This window comes from Henckelia pumila, chromosome 4 (genome assembly GCF_033568475.1).
Source record: "Henckelia pumila isolate YLH828 chromosome 4, ASM3356847v2, whole genome shotgun sequence".
NCBI lineage: Eukaryota > Viridiplantae > Streptophyta > Magnoliopsida > Lamiales > Gesneriaceae > Henckelia > Henckelia pumila.
The window spans coordinates 124,619,199-124,636,591 of record NC_133123.1 but is presented as its reverse complement, the minus strand read 5'-3'; the positions used below and the strand labels follow the sequence as shown (position 1 = coordinate 124,636,591).

Here is a 17,393-nt window from a genome sequence, read left to right as displayed (position 1 = left end):
AATACCGTTGCAAAATGTTTGCAACTTAAAAATCCGTAGAAAATATTTGCTACGGTTATCTAAAACCATCGTAACACATGCGACGGTTACCTTTTGTTGCAAAACAATGCGACGGTTTTTTAAAACCGTCGCACCGTTTTAAGACAAAAGGTTTTTGCGACGTTTTCTTGAAACGTCTCAAAAGCGTCGGAAACACGATTATACAACGGTTTTTGCGATGATAAAATCGAAAATTTTGTGTGGTGGACTTGAACTGAACCGCACAGATATTATATATATATATCTTAATAATTATTTGTATATTATATTAATTGAATATTAGATGATGAAATGCCTACCCTAATGGTTAATATTTTTATAATTGCGCTATTTCACTTCCTTATGCTTGATTAATAAATTTTATATAATGCCTACTATTGTGCGTAACGATTGCATGTTCCCTATTAAAAACACTCACAGTAGCTCATTATATAGGCAAGGATTTTTTTTATTTTTATTTTTTAAAAAACAAGTGTTAGTTAATAACAAACACAATATTTTATTAAATAATTGGCTATTTATTTGACATTTATGCTCAAATTCCCATTTGTAGTTCTTATTAAAATCCATAATGCATGCATTAATGCTAAATAAAAATAAGGTAGCTAGTTCATTATTATTTTCATAATATATTAACAGCACTCATAAACTTCTCCAAATCCACCACCGAAGATCCACCATTCTCCGCCGCAGCTTTCCCGGCGTTTTTCATATCCGCCACACGTCGCCGGACCCCGTTCCCATTCTCTGACTCCATCAACTCCCTTATCCGCTTCTCAAGCTCGGCCGCGGTTACAAACCCATCATCCGCCATGTCCAGCCGCAGCGCCACCTTCATTTCCTCCACCATGAAAACCCGGTTCAACTTCTGCTCAGCGTACAGAGGCCAACAGATCATCGGCACGCCGAACGACACCGACTCCAGTGCCGAGCTCCGTCCGCAGTGCGTCACGAATCCCCCGACGGAGTCGTGTCTCAGAACCTCCTTCTGAGGAGCCCATGACTTCAAAACAAATCCCCTGTTTCTTGTTCTCTCCAAGAAACCCTGTGGAAGAATAGCGTCCAAGTCCAGATCCTCTTCCTGCGACGGTGGTGGACTGCGGACTGCCCAGAGAAACCTATGCCCACTGTTTTCTAAACCAACCGCCATTTCCTTCAACTGCTCCGCCGAAAACAAACCCTTTCTGCCGAAACAGAGAAATATCACGCTTCTTGGTGGCTGTAAATCAAGCCATTTCAAGCATTCGTGCTCTGTAACACCATCCTTGCTGTTACTTTCAGGAATTAACGGGCCAAGAAAATAAACCGGAGGAGTACTTTTAGAATTTGGTGTACACAAATCCTTAACCAGTGCTTCCTTAGCTTTAGGCTCGAGCGCATCAAACGAGTTCACGAGGATTCCATCCGATCTTCCCATGTTAATTGCGGTGTCCAGAAGGTGTTTGTAGATGTTCCTCTCTCGAAAATGTATTCCAATGGGAATATCGGACGTGTGAATTCGTGGACACCCAGGAATCTCAAGAAAATCGTTCAACTTTCCTATGTCTTCACGAATGGTTTCGTGAATAGTGGGAATGTAAAGAAACATGCATAGGCTGTGTCCGCCGCTGCTGAAATAGAAGTAAGTGGGTATATTCAAGCTTTTAGAGACTTCAAACGCTGAATTACAAAAGAAATCCATGACAAAAGCTTGGATTCTTGATTTCTTGGATATTTCTTCAAGGGCCTCGATTAATATAGGGTTGTGGATACGTGAGATTTCGAAGGAGAGTTCGATGGGATTGGTGACATGACTTGGAGGGGGAGTACTAGTAGTGGCGTCGGCAAGGCGGTGGTAGGTTATTGAGGGGATGGCGGCGACTGTGGCGGCGGCGGAGATGGAAGCAGTGCTGAGTATGATGACATGGACGACTTCTTGGTGGTTTTGGGATATAAATTTTGCGAGTATTAGCATGGAATTCAGGTGATCCGGCGCAGCATAAAGAACAACGGTGTCCGCCATTGTTAACAATATTCAAGGTGAACGATATATGGGGCATCATATGATACAAAAACACTACTCTATTTATAAACTTGTTGAAGAAGTACGTGTTAATTGAAAAATAGAGAATAAAGTATTTTTAAAATTTAAAATCAAAGTTTTTAATTTTTCAAATTGAAAGAAAAATATAAAATTAAATAAAAATATTATTATAATGTAGTAAAATCATATAGTTATTTTGATGAGATGGAGGGCGTTTTAGACAAATTTAAAATTACACCATGAATTCCAAGGCTTTTTTTTCATGAAAACCCGATGTGAAATATTGAAAGTACACACTTCTCCCCTATGAAATTTTAATAATTAACATCTTAGCCCTTACCTTTTATATTTTACACGTTTTATCCCTTGTCACAGTGAGTTGTTACACATGTATTGTTTTTGCACCTAAATAATCATTTTAGTAAGAGCACGTGCATGATATATATATGTATATACGTAGTTTTCTCACAATAATATTTTATTTTTGCATGTATTTGATACAATTAAGAATACTTTTGTATTTTAGTTGAAGAGAGCAACTTCTTTAGACAAGTAGCACAAGTTAGATACTCAACCACCTATACAAAAATGGAAATTAGTAAGAGCACGTGCATGATATATATATATATATATATATATATATATATATATATATATATATATATATGTATACGTAGTTTTCTGACAATATTATTTTATTTTGCATGTATTTGATACAATTAAGAATACTTATATATATACATATATATATATATGTATACGTAGTTTTCTGACAATAGTATTTTATTTTGCATGTATTTGATACAATTAAGAATACTTTTGTATTTTAGTTGAAGAGAGCAACTTCTTTAGACAAGTAGCACAAGTTAGATACTCAACCACCTGTAAAAAAATGGAAATTAGTAATAGCACGTGCATGATGAAAGTACAAGAACATTTCCCAATATGTTTTTTCAAGCATATAGACAAATATGACCATACACAATATATATATCCTAATGAATAAAGTCACAAACAGTATATGTTAAGATCAAAATCAACAATATAGTAGCTAGATATTGTAAGCATATGGTTCATACATGTCCAATGACAACGGCTGTTTCAAGAGCGTTATTACCTTTGAGTTTGATAGTGCCTTCGAAGCTAGCTCACACAATTTTGACATTCTTTTCTTGCTTCGTATATCATCTCTTTGAAAATTTTGGTTCTCAAATAGAACATCAATTTTAGGGTTATACGCATATATAAGATCAAAGCTCAAACTTTTAAATATAATTTCTACTATAAATAAAGATTAACAATTGAAATAGAGTTATGATACCCGGGGGAGGAAATCACTCCAGCTCATCGATGAACCTAAGATAAAAGATCAATTCCTAATCAGCCAGAACCGTTCGGAGGCTCGGCCTCAGGAGCTCGGGAGCTCGGCCAAGCTCTCCCATCGTAATTCCCAGCTCGGGTCGGGAGCTCAGCCCGGGAGCTGGGGAGCTCGGCCAAGCTCTCCCATCATAATTCGCAGCTCGGGTCGGGAGCCCAGCTCGGGAGCTCGGCGAAGCTCTCCCATCATAATTCCTAGCTCGGGTCGGGAGCCCAGCCCGGGAGCTCGGGAGCTCGGCCAAGCTCTCCCGTCATAATGCCTAGTTCGGGTCGGGAGCTCAGCTTGGGGGCTCGGGATGGGATCTCAGCTCGGCTCCGATGTCCGTAGGGGGTTAGCTTAGTATAGGGATTGGACAACCTTTGTAAGCTAGCTAAGATGTTAGGATCAGTGTTTAGGGTGAGTTCAGGGGTTCCTCAATTACTCAATCACCCCTTTTCTATATGACTCCAGGGAGAAAATTAGTATAGAGTTTTAGTAACGACAGTTCAGCTCGGATAAGATGTACATGTCGATAATTTCTTTGTCAAGTCAGATTCAAACGAGATCTCCGCCTATATATTCGGGATCGTAATCCCGGGATTCTCGGGTTCTTGATAAGGAAGGTAAGCGTAATATCCGGAGTCCACTCCTATAAATACCAGGTTTATTTTCATTAGTAGAATTGAATCTTCACTTGTGCGCACACACCACTCTCTATATTTCGCTATCCTAGCATCTGACTTGAGCGTCGGAGGGGATACGCCGGAACACCTTCCGACCCCCCTTTAACACTCTTATTCGTGGTTTCAGGTCAGCATCAACTCATCATTCATTGGAGGAGTTTTGTTAGCTAATCCAAGGAGATCACTTTATTGAGATATATCAATTGGCACCGTCTGTGGGAAATTTATGCTAAGGAATAGATATGGCGGGAAGAGGAAGAGGAAGAGGGAGGGGAGCAGGGAATGTGGCAGACATGACTGTAGACCAGCTCAGCCAGTTCATCACTCAAACGGTACAAACAGCCATGGGTCAGAATCCACCACCTCCTCCCCCTCAACCTGGAGGTCAGCCAAACCAAATGGATGCGGTGTGGGAAGAGATCAGGAGATTGGGTCGGCAAGTCGGAGGTCGGCCTGGGCCGATACAGAGGGAAAGCCTTTTTGCTCAGGCTATTCTAGATGAAGAACTCACTGCGAATTTTAAGCAGCTCACCTTAGAGGAGTATGATGGGAGCTCAGATCCAGAGGAACATTTGGGAAGGTTTGAAAATGCAGCCCTGTTGCATAGATATTTGGATGCAATTAAATGTCGGGTCTTTTTCACTACTCTGGTGAGGTCAGCTCAGCAATGGTTCAACCTCTTACAACCTGGTAGCATCCGGAGTTTCAATGACTTCAGTTCAGCCTTTTTGCACCAATTTGCGAGTAGCAAAAAATATTTGAAGACTTCTCTCAGTTTGTTTAATCTGAAGCAATCTGAGGTGGAACCCTTGAGGGAGTATGTTCAGCGCTTCAATACAGCAGCTCTGTAAGTACCTGCTGCCACTGCTGATACCTTGGTAAACTCTTTCACTCAAGGGTTGAGGGGAGGAGAGTTTTTCAAATCCTTGGTTAAGAAGCCTCCTTTGACTTATGATGAGCTCCTCAGTCGAGCTGAGAAGTATGTGAATTTGGAGGATGCACAGAGGCAACGGAGACAGGAAGGAACGTCCGGGAGTAAGCCGAGTACCAAGTTAGGAGCAAAGGGAGAAGGGAAGGCAGAAGTAGGAAGAAAGAGGGTTGCGAAAGAGATGAACAGGGTTAAGAGACCCTACCCTTACGTACCACTCTCAGTAAGCCTGGAGAAGACAATACAAGTATGTGAGGATAGGCGAGCACTTGTGAGGCCCCGGAATGCTGAGAAAGGCCCGCGGTTACCACTATCCGACAAGTTTTGCGACTTTCATCAGGAGTATGGGCATATCACTAATGACGGCCAGAGGCTAGGCGAGGAGGTGCAGAGAATTATTTCTGAGGATGCTCGACTCAGGGCTGAGCTGACTTGGAGAGCAAATCCTCATCGCCAAGGCAGAGCTCCTCAATGGAGGAATCAGGGAAATGAAGTAAGGGGAAACCAACCTGATCATCAAAGAAGAGCTCAGCGAAATGGTCAGGAAGATAGGGTTGAGCAAATTGCAAATCACCCTCATAGGGGCATGATCAATATGATTTCAGGAGGCACTACAGATGGAGATTCAGGAAGGGCTCGCAAAGCTCACGGGCGCAGGTTGGAAAATTTTGAGGTGAATTCTCAGTTCAGCTGTCCTACTGATCCGAACATCAGTTTTGGAAGGGAAGATTTAAAGGATGTGGTGGTACCTCATAATGATCCCTTATTGGTCACCCTGACAATAGCCAATTATGATGTGGCTCGCATCTTTGTGGATACTGGGAGCTCAGTGAACATTATCTTCAAAGAAACCCTTGACCAAATGAAATTGGAAGGATTTGAGTTGGACCCAATCACCATGGAGTTATATGGGTTCATGGGTCATGCTTTGCAACCGTTGGGACAGATAGTGCTCCCGTTATCTCTTGGAAATGGAGAGCAGAGAGTAACCAAAATGGCTTGCTTCACTGTGGTGGATGCACCATCCTATTTCAAATATTGGGACGCCCTGCCCTGAGTGATTTTCGAGCCGTGGCATCCACTTATCATCAGAAGTTGAAGTTCCCAAGTGGAAAAGAAGTGGGGGTCGTTCGGGGTGATTAAAAGGCAGCTCGGTTGTGCTATGTGAATGAGGTAAAGATTGATGCAAAGAGGAAGAGGAGGAAGGTAGGAATGTTTTTAGTAGGCCGGGCACCGAGGGTGTTTGGTCAGAAAGTGTTTCTGATGTCTGAAGAAGGTCATGAGAAGGTGGACTTAAGCCCGGGAACTCAGGTCGTTAAATTAGCTGCTGATCTCAGCCCGTCGGTGAAGCAAAGCTTGGTTGATTGCTTGAAGAATAACAAAGACACTTTTGCTTGGTCTATATTAGAGCTCACAGGGGTTAGTGCCGAAATTATGGTTCATCGACTCAACACTCTTGTGGGAGTGAGGCCGATAAAACAAAAGAAGAGACACTTTGGACCAAAAAAGGACAAGGTCTTTAAGAAAGAGGTGGATGAGCTCCTTAAGGCAGGACACATTAGGGAAGTGCAGTTCCCTAGTTGGTTATCAAATGTGGTCTTGGTCCCTAAGAGCTCAGGCAAGTGGAGGATGTGTGTTGATTTCAGAGATTTGAATAAAGCATGCCTTAAAGATTGCTATCCACTGCCTCGAATTGATCAGCTGGTTGACTCTACAACAGGTCATCAGTACTTGTGCTTCATGGATGCATATCAAGGGTATCACCAAATTCCTTTGGCGGAGGAAGATCAGGACAAAGTAAGTTTCACTACCTCTCATGGAACTTTTTGTTACAAAGTGATGCTTTTTGGTTTGAAGAATGCAGAGGCTACTTATCAGAGGCTCATGGATAGAGTGTTCGCCTCCAAAATTAGCAGAAATGTGGAAGTTTATGTGGATGATATCCTTGTGAAGTCTCTAGATGATGTGGGATTGGTGGCCGACCTTGAGGAGACTTTCTCAACTTTGAGAACTTATCGGGTGAAACTCAATCCTGAGAAGTGTGTATTTGGAGTCAGGGGAGGTAAGTTTTTGGGATACATGGTTACTGAGAGGGGGATTGAGGCTAACCCGGAGAAAGTGAAAGCCATCCGGTCCATGTCTCCTCCTCGCAATATGCAGGAAGTTCAGAGGTTGGCAGGAAGGATAGCGACTTTATCTCGATTCATATCAAGATCAGCTCATAGAAGTTTACCTTTCTTCAAGGTGCTTCGTAAAGCCAAGAAATTCGAATGGGATGATGAATGTGAGAAAACATTTGATGAACTAAAAAATTACTTAGCTGAACTCCCTGTGTTGGCTAAGGCAGTTCCGGGTGAACCATTGTATATCTACTTATCAGCTTTAGAAGGGGCGGTCAATTCAGTGCTTATTCGGCAAGAGGGAATAACCCAGCACCCTATTTATTTCTTCTCACATGCCCTTAAGGGTGCTGAGCTCTGGTATTCGGAGGTGGAAAATGAAAGAGTGGGTGCCCGGTTAGCCAACTTGTGGCTAAGGGCTTTTAATGACTCTATGTATAAACAATATTTTGTTTAATATAATTTACACTTTTAATAATGACATTTACTTTATCTTTTATCATGTTATTATGTTGTGACGTATTATACGATGTTTGGATAAAGACCTTGAATATACTATAGTGTAAGTAAGATGAGATAGTGAATAAAGAGAGATCAATATCATGAGACACATCTTATGAGCACTGTATATTCTAAATAGTTCCTAGTCAATTGAGCCGTCCGCAAATAAGGATAAGGATCGCTCGAGATTGAGACTAACATTTGCGATGTCGAGTACCACATTTCATTGGTTGGAACATAGAGATGTTCAAAGCATGCAAATGGATATTCATATGATGAATGATCGAACTACCCTATTCGGACTTTCCAAGTGGTTATTATTAATTGAGTGGATAAGTCCGCGGTTTTGGTTGTACACCATTAGTCCTTATTACTTGAAACATCATGGAGACTCTATATGCTAGTACTGTACTTTGACTCATTTATCGACTCTATGAGGGTCATCAGGTGTCGGGATTGGGTACAGTTACGACACATATAGGAGCCGATGCTTTGTTGTCAAGGATTCACCACACGCTTACGAGTGTGGATATCCTATGCGATCTGAGGAGATATTAGTGTGACAAATCTCTGGCCAGAGTACTCGATGTGATTTAGGTTACTTGGTTTCCTAGTAGCACATGCGATGTCACTATTTGATCTTCAAGATGCATTGCATAGTTATCTAATCTTGAACGACTCTCGATGTACCAATGGTTGTTGATTCGATCGGGATATATGGATGAAGGGACCATACTGTACGCTAACCAAAACCTACTGGTTCTTGAAGGCACTATCAGTGATACCTAGGGAATCATGGGGCGATGTTGCTAGGCGCTCTTACCATGATTCGATGGGTAAGTCGGAAATTGTTGTTCCGAGTCACAAGGAGTTGTGAGCCCATGGCTAGCTGTATCCCTGAACCATTGAGGGTCACACAAGTAATGGATTACTAATTTCCGTTGAGATAGTTAAATTTAAAGAGTTAAATTTAATGAAAGAGAAGTTGGACTTCTTAACTAAAGGGAGTGGAATTTCCTAAAATGACATAGGGATGGACATTTTTGAAAATCACTGAATTCGGATTTATAAAAATTATCTTGACTTTAAAAGGTGCAGAAATGGTTTCTGTGCACATTGGTGAAATCAGTTTATCAATCGGAGTCATGATGAATTTTATATTAATTTTTATAATAACAGGCTTGGTTTGTTGGGCTTAAGTTATGGATTATGGGCCCTAAGGAGTTAGTGTCCTAATAGACATATAACTTAATCAAATCTAGAAATTATATATATATGTGTGTAATTTTCGAAAACAACACAATTCCTTCTTGCAATTTTCGAAAATCACATCTAAATATTAAAAGGAATTTTCAAAAATTTGAGAGAGTGTCTCAAGAGAATTTTTGAAATCCCTTCTTCATTTTTGAGAGAATTCAGTCTGTTATTTTTATGAAAAATTACATTCTGAATTGACAGATCAAATCTGTTTAATCTCTTCGATAAACATCTGATTGATTTCTAGTGCAATCAATCAGAGGGTTTTAGTTTTCTGTTCGTGGACCTAATTCCGGAGATTGATCGAGCAAGTCATCAGTTCCTGGGATTTACAACAAGAGCAGATTTAATCTGTTGGAGTCCATAATCAAGCCATAGCTTGAAGAGGTAAAATATTAATTGTTATTATTATTTTACTTGCATAATTTAATCGTTAGGATTTGATACCCATGATATGGAATCGTTCCATATAAAAATTTTTAAACTTTCGCTGCACCGGGTATCAGATCTATGATCTGAAAACGTGTTCCAACAGAAAAGTTAGCATTGGCCTTGGTTATGACATCTAGGAAGCTCATGCCTTATTTCTTATCACACCCCGTTGTGGTGCTAAATAATAGCCCTATTGGAAGGATATTGACTCGAGCTGATATTTCTGGAAGATTGGTGAAGTGGACTACGGAGCTCAATGAGTATGACATTCAGTATGAACCAAGGTCAGCCATTAAAGCCCAAGCATTGGCCGATTTCCTGGCCGAGACAAGACATATGGAAGGAGAGGATTTGTGAAAAGTATATGTTGATGGCTCTTCTAATAGTGAAGGATGTGGAGTGGGGGTGCTTTTGGTCTCCCCCCAGGGGATGAGATCAGATTGACAGTTAGGTTGGATTTTCGAGCTCCCAACAACGAATCAGAGTATGAGGCTGTATTAATCGGTCTCCGAGCAGCTAAGCAAGTTGGGACAGCTAGGGTGTACCTTTACTCTGATTCACAGCTGGTAGCTCAGCAGGTGAATGGATCGTATGAAGTCAAAAGTGAAAAGTTGAAGGAATGCATGAGGGCGATAGAGGAAGATCGGGGTCTCTTCGATGAGGTAATGTTTGAGCAAATTCCGAGGGAAAAAAATGAAAAAGCAGATTCTCTTTCCAAGATGGCTAACTCGCTTCATAACTGGAAGACCAGGGAAGTAGTTGTGCAAGTGGAAATGACACCCTTTACTGAGCTCACACCATTAGCTCAGGAGGAGAGTGACTGGAGAAAAGAGCTCTTGAAATACATGGAGAAGGGTGAGTTACCAAGGGATCCGAAGAAAGCATATTGGTTGAAGTAGAGGAGTCTCCGCTTTGTGATGGTGGAGGAAGTTCTTTACAAGAGGTCATTCTCTGGACCTCTTCTCAAATGTTTGGGTCCTAAGGAGTCTAGCTATGTTCTGAGGGAGATACATGAGGGGTGATGTGACAATCATTTGGGCTCTTACTCTCTAGCCCGCAAGGTGCTCTTAGCAGGATACTTTTGGCCTACTATTTTAAAAGATGCTCTAGCCTTGGTGACCTCTTGTGATAGTTGTCAATGACATAGCAGACTCCAGCACCAACCAGCAGCATTGATGAAAGGGATAGTGGTTGTATGTCCCTTTGACCAGTGGGGAATTGATATTGTGGGTCCTTTTCCTCCAGCCCCATCTCAGAAAAAATTCTTATTGGTTTCCATTGATTATTTCTCCAAGTGGGTATAGGCGGAGGCCTTGGCGCGAATTACTGAAGGGGAAGTTCTGAAATTTCTATGGAAGAATATTGTGTGCAGGTTTGAAGTACCTAGAAAGCTCATTTCTGACAATGGAAGACAATTTCAGGGAGCTCGGGTACAAGCCTGGTGTAAAGAGATGAAAATTCAACAACACTTCACATCTGTCCATTATCCTCAAAGCAATGGTCAAGTGAAGGTGACTAATCGGTCTTTGGTGCAAAGCTTGAAGACGCGCTTGGGAAAAGCACAAGGAAATTGGGTGGAAGAGCTCCCTAGTGTGTTATGGTCATATCATACTACACCGAGAATTGGGACTGGAGAGACTCCATTTAGTCTGGTGTATGGAAATGAGGCAGTCCTACCAGCAGAGATTGGAGAAGAGTCAGCTAGGATCATTTTCTATGATGAGAAAAATGGAGAATGGAGAATGGAAGACTTAGACTTTTTGGATGAAAAGAGAGAAGCTGCTGCCATCAGAATGGAGGCATACAAGAGCAGGATAGCTCGATCCTATAATCGTCGGCTGCGCAGGAAGGGATTTCATGTAGGAGATTTGGTACTCAGAAGAGTTCAAGATGCAGCTGTAGGGAAACTCGATCCTAAGTTGGAAGGACCGTACAAGTTGGTGATGAGGCTCAGTTCAGATGCTTACTACTTGGAAGATTCAAAGGGGAAGATGCTGAAGAGACCTTGGAGCGCTTACAATTTACGCAAATATTATTCTTAAATGTTGCAAGTTCAATTTTCCTTTAAGTTGTAATTCATGCAAGCTACCTTCTACTTTTATCTTTAAGCAGTTACCTTTTCAGAAATATTGATGTAAACATGCCTCAGCTCATCACCTTAGTCACGCCTCTTAGGCCTATGACTTTGGCTCAGCTCATTACCTTAGTCACGCCTCTTATGCCCCTGACTTTGGCTCAGCTCATTACCTTAGTCACGCCTCTTAGGCCCCTAACTTTGGCTCATCTCATCACCTTAGTCACGCCTTTTAGGCCCCTGACTTTGGCTCAGCTCATCACCTTAGTCATGCCTCTTAGGCCCCTGACTTTGGCTCAGCTCATTACCTTAGTCACACCTCTTAGGCCCCTAACTTTGGCTCAGCTCATCACCTTAGTCACGCCTTTTAGGCCCCTAACTTTGGCTCAGCTCATCACTTAGTCACGCCTTTTAGGCCTCTGACTTTGGCTCAGCTCATCACCTTAGTCATGCCTCTTAGGCCCCTGACTTTGGCTCAGCTCATTACCTTAGTCACGCCTCTTAGGCCCCTGACTTTGGATCAGCTCATTACCTTAGTCACGCCTCTTAGGCCTCTGACTTTGGCTCAGCTCATTACCTTAGTCACATTTTAACTTAAGCATATCTAGTACTTGGAGCATGGGAAGATAAGGTCGGGAGCTCATTCAAGCTCTCGGGTAACATCAGCCAGGTCAGGTCGGGAGCTCATTCAGGCTCTCGGGTAACATGAGCCAGGCCAGGTCGGGAGTTCATTCAAGCTCTCGGGTAACATCAGCCAGGTCAGGACGGGAGTCTATTCAAGCTCCTGGGTAACATAAGCCAGGTCAGGTCGGGAGTTCATTCAAGATCTCGGGTAACATAAGTCAAGTCAGGTCGGGAGTTCGGGAGCTCGGCTAAGACTCCCTGGCATATTTGACAGTTCGGCTCGGGAGCTCAGCTCGGGAGTTTTGCAGCTCAGCTCAGCCATCTAAAGCTCAGCTCAACACCTTCGGGTTTTAGATTATTGTTCAGTATTTATGATGCTTCCCTCAGGGAGCTCAGCTCATTTTATCTCACTTTTGGGTGTTAGATTATTTTTCAGTATTTATTATGCTTCCCTCCGGGAGCTCAGCTCATTTCATCTCACCTTCGGGTGTTAGATTACTTTTCAGTATTTATTATGCTTCCCTCCGGGAGCTCAACTCAGCTCAACACCTTCGGGTGTTATATTATTTTTCAGTATTTATGATGCTTCCCTCAGGGAGCTCAGCTCATTTCATCTCACCTTAGGGTGTTAGATTATTTTTTAGTATTTATTATGCTTCCCTCCGGGAGCTCAGCTCAGCTCAACACCTTCGTGTGTTAGATTATTTTTCAATATTTATGATGCTTCCCTCAGAGAGCTCAGCTCATTTCATATCACCTTAGGGTGTTAGATTATTTTTTAGTATTTATTATGCTTCCCTCCAGGAACTCAGCTCATTTCATCTCACCTTCAGGTGTTAGATTATTTTTCAGTATTTATGATGCTTCCCTCAGGGAGCTCAGCTCATTTCATCTCACCTTAGGGTGTTAGATTATTTTTTAGTATTTATTATGCTTCCCTTCGGGAACTCGGCTCATTTCATCTCACCTTCGGGTGTTAGATTATTTTTCAGTATTTATTGTGCTTCCCTCAGGGAGCTTAGCTCATTTCATCTCATCTTCGGGTGTTAGATTATTTTTTAGTATTTATTATGCTTCCCTCCGGGAGCTCAGCTCATTTTATCTCACCTTCGGGTGTTAGATTATTTTTCAGTATTTATTATGCTTCCCTCCGGGAGCTCAGCTCAGCTCAACACCTTCGGGTGTTAGATTATTTTTTTAGTATTTATGATGCTTCCCTCAGGGACCTCAGCTCATTTCATCTCACCTTCGGGTGTTAGATTATTTTTCAGTATTTATTATGCTTCCCTCAGGGAGCTCAGCTCATTTCATCTCACCTTCGGGTGTTAGATTATTTTTTAGTATTTATTATGCCTCCCTCAGGGAGATCGGTTCAACTCACCTTCAGGTGTTGATATTATTTTTTGAACTTATGTTCGGGGGTTTAGCTCGTCTTAGTTTATTAATGAGGTCAGCTAAGATTATTATAACATGAGGGAAGGCAGTAAAAGAAATGAGCTTGCATAACATGGGAAAAACTTGGAAATGTTTAAAGCCATAAAAACAAAAATTAACTCTCATCCTCACCCTCACCCTGCTCGGCCTCGCCCTCGCCCTCCTTTGCTACCTCTGCTGAGGTGAGGGAAAGGGCAAACCCGTCTAGGTCCAGGAAGTCTACAGGGGTCCCTTCAGGAGGGTACCCTGCCGCCCTAAACTGCTAAGTGCAGCCTTCAAATCCCTTGGCTAGGTAGCCGTAGGCTTGGGTAGCTACCTCATCCATGAATTCATCGGACTTCAGGAATGCCTCCTTGAAGCCCTCAGTTCCCTTGGCCAACTCAGCTCGGGCCTCGTCCAGCTCTTGAAGGGCTTGAACTAGTTGGTCCTGGGATCCCTTAAGTTTACTCCGCAGAGCTTCTTTCTGCACCTCAGAGACCCGGAGGTCATTCTGTGAATTCAGTCGATCAGCTTGGAAGCCCATCCTCATCTCCTCCATTTGGGCTCGAAGATTGGCCATCTCTCTCTCAGAAGCAAGCTTCACGTCCTCAGCTGCTTGGTTAAGCTCAGCAACGTGGGCCTCGAAACCCCGGGTCTCCTTGAGGAGTTGCTTTCGAGCAATGGAGGCTCGGAGAGACACCTCAGCATTCAGGGCGGCGGCCTGAAATGAAAATGATAAGATAATTATGGTACTGAGATGAATGAAAGAAGTGCGCTAAACATAAAGGGGATAGAAAGGTAAGTTACCTCAACTGAAGCAGTGTTTGAGCGTTGTAGCAGTTCAGCCCATCCAAGGCCTTTTACAAAGTCCGCGTCAGCCTGGGAGAGCATGTCTCGGAGGACTGAGCCGGCAGTTGGGGTAGGCCCGACCCCCACGATGCGCAGAGCATCATGGTACATATCAAAAAAATTGGCCCTGCACCGAACCACTGGTGTGTGAGGCTTTTCTGCCTTGAACTGTTGCAAGGGAACAACCTCAGGGATGCTGGACCTCCCAGAGTCTAGCTCCACCACTTCAGGATGGGTGCTGGAGGGAGCACGCCTCTTGGAGCCTTTAAGAGGAGCAGAGGAAGGCTAGGAGGTAGCAGCAGCTCGGAGCGAAGCAGCATTGGATTTGCCTGGGGTAGCTTCAGCCTTGCTCCCTAGCTGAGCTGTTGTTTTCTTCTTCTCTATCATCCTCTTCATAGCAGCATTCATGACTCTGTTTTTTGAGCAATTATAAAGGAGGTCAACAAAAAAATAAAAAAATAAAAAAAGATGGGGAGAGCAAGGGCGGGGAAGGGCCATACCTAATTTTCCTCGGACCAAGACATCGGCCGAGCTGAGCCCATGGTGACAGAGCAGATCTTCTGTCAGAAGGGCAGAAGTATCAAAGCACCTTCCCCCTATAGCCCTTAGGGCTTCGGTGAACAGCTCCCCTTGTCGAAAGCCCGGGGCAGGAACAGGCAGGAGGGGGAGAGTTTCCCTCCAGGCTGAGCATATGTCCCAGGCATCGGAGGGATGAACAAAAAAGAAATAGTTTTTTCAGTTTTTGTTTGAGCTGGGAGAGCCCTTGAAAAATTTACAGTTAGATCGGCAAGAGAAGTAAAAGGGGCCCTCCTCAGAGCGTTTGGGTAGAAAAAAATTACAGATAGTAAAGCAAGTTACTTCAAAGCCTAATGTTCTAAAGAGAACTATGAAGCTGCACAAGGTTCGGAAGGAGTTAGGGGTGAACTGCCCTAAGTGAAGCTCATAATAACGGCTGAGCTGCTGAAATATGGGGGGCAGAGGAAACCTAAGACCAGCTTCTAATTGATCCAAGTAAAAGGTGTAATATCCCTCTGGGGGATTGTCATCTCGGTCATCGGGGTCAGGAATAATGAAGTCGTATTCCAGGGGGTGTGGGATAAAGCTCTTATTTTGTCCTCGTCCGAAGCATGTAGCTCGGAAGGATACAGCTCAAACCACGGCACCGCGGGGACATCAGGGTCATTGCCCAAGTCATCACCCTGAGCTGAGGACGAGGGGTGAGCAGGGTCCTGGCCTGTAAGCTCTCCTGCGGGAGTAAGAGCGAGGAAATCAAACTGATCCACTTCGCGGAATACTTTATCCGAGCTTCTAGAGTGAGCTCGGGAAGAAGTGGCCATGGAAGGTATACTTACTTAGGAAGCTCGGAAACTTGGAAGAAAGTGAAGAGGTTTGGGAAAGGAATTCAAGAGAAAATTTACGGAAGCAAGAAGTGGAGAAAAGTGAAAATGAAGTTTTTCACGGCAAGGGGATATTTATAGAGGGCTCGGGTCAAATTGAACCGTTGAATTTGGACAAGTGTACGGCTCAGATCCTTTGGAATTCGAAAAGTTACCGTTACATAGTACTCGTCAGAATGACAGCTGGGCTCAGCGGGGCACCTCAGCTCAGCATTTGCTTAGGGTCATCTCAGAATAAAAATGAATTTCGAGTCTTTGACCTCAATTCGAATTTTTTGGGAGGGAATTGTGATACCCGAGGGAGGAAATCACTCCAGCTCATTGATGACCCTAAGATAAAAGATCAATTCCTAATCAGCCAGAACTGTTTGGAGGCTCGGCCTCAGGAGCTCGGGAGCTCGGCCAAGCTCTCCCATTGTAATTCCCAGCTCGGGTCGGGAGCTCAGCCCGGGAGCTCGGCCAAGCTCTCCCATCATAATTCCCAGCTCGGGTCGGGAGCCCAGCTCGGTAGCTCGGGAGCTCGGCCAAGCTCTCCCATCGTAATTCCCAGTTCGGGTCGGGAGCCCAGCCTGGGAGCTCGGGAGCTCGGCCAAGCTCTCCCGTCAAAATGCCTAGTTCGGGTTGGGAGCTCAGGACGGGATCTCAGCTCGGGAGCTCAGCTTGGCCCCGATGTCCGTAGGGGGTTAGCTTAGTATAGGGATTGGACAACCTTGGTAAGCTAGCTAAGATGTTAGGATCACTGTTTAGGGTGAGTTCAGGGGTTCCTCAATTACTCAATCACCCCTTTTCTATATGACTCCAGGGAGAACATCAGTATAGAGTTTTAGTAACGACAGTTCAGCTCGGATAAGATGTACATGTCGATACTTCCTTTGTCAAGTCAGATTCAAACGAGATCTCCGCCTATATATTCGGGATCGTAATCCCGAGATTCTCGGGTTCTTGATAAGGAAGGTAAGCGTAATATCCGGAGTCCACTCCTATAAATACCAGGTTTATTTTCATTAGTAGCATTGAATCTTCACTTGTGCGCACACACCACTCTCTATATTTCGCTATCCTAGCATCTGACTTGAGCGTCGGAGGGGATATACCGGAACACCTTTCGGCCCCCCTTTAACACCCTTATTCGTGGTTTCAGGTCAACATCAGCTCATCATTCATTGGAGGAGTTTCGTTAGCTCATCCAAGGAGAACACTTTATTGAGGTATATCAGGTTAATTAAACAAAACCTGATAATTGATTGAATTGTACAAATGTTAACATCGTATAATTCAGTGTGTTGTGCTTCTTGGTATTTTTACTTGAACTAGGAAAAACGGTGTGTGTTGAGAATGAAAGATATTCTTATTTAAACATAGATGATTATTTAATTTTTGTTACTTACTGAGTTGAATGGTCTTTTAGTACACAACATATCCCGATGATCAAACTAGGGTTCCTAAAACATCATACTGTTTTCATTAAAAAAAAACAACATAATGAAAATAGAAAAACATAACACAAAGGCAATGTTTGGTTCGTGTGATGTGATAAATGAATGATTGATTACGATAATAATGATAAAAAGTATGAAAGAGAAGGATAAAAAGTAAAACATGATAACTTATACTGCGTTTGATACAATTTTAGGATGATGAATTAATTTTGTGTATTGCGCTATAATGACTAAAATATCCCTAACACGTCTAACAA

The 17,393-nt window shown here is 43.0% G+C and overlaps 2 protein-coding genes across 2 annotated transcripts; one reads left to right on the top strand and one right to left on the bottom strand.

Annotated features, from left to right (window-relative positions):
* Positions 1-661: 661 nt before the first annotated feature.
* LOC140867663 (baicalein 7-O-glucuronosyltransferase-like) lies at positions 662-2,041 on the bottom strand. The gene has a single exon (XM_073272713.1). It carries the CDS (start codon positions 2,039-2,041, stop codon positions 662-664), a length of 1,380 nt encoding a protein of 459 aa, XP_073128814.1.
* A 2,303-nt stretch (positions 2,042-4,344) lies between these two features.
* Positions 4,345-6,087, top strand: LOC140861685 (uncharacterized). The gene is made up of 2 exons (XM_073264703.1): positions 4,345-4,949; positions 5,070-6,087. Exons 1-2 carry the CDS (start codon positions 4,345-4,347, stop codon positions 6,085-6,087), a joined length of 1,623 nt encoding a protein of 540 aa, XP_073120804.1.
* The last annotated feature ends 11,306 nt before the right edge of the window (positions 6,088-17,393 follow it).

Coding starts and splice junctions, on each gene's coding strand:
- LOC140861685 (XM_073264703.1), top strand. CDS start 4,345: ATGGCGGGAAGAGGAAGAGGAAGAGGGAGGGGAGCAGGGAATGTGGCA. Junction 4,950..5,069: donor CGCTTCAATACAGCAGCTCT/GTAAGTACCTGC, acceptor TGAGCTCCTCAG/TCGAGCTGAGAAGTATGTGA.
- LOC140867663 (XM_073272713.1), bottom strand. CDS start 2,041: ATGGCGGACACCGTTGTTCTTTATGCTGCGCCGGATCACCTGAATTCC.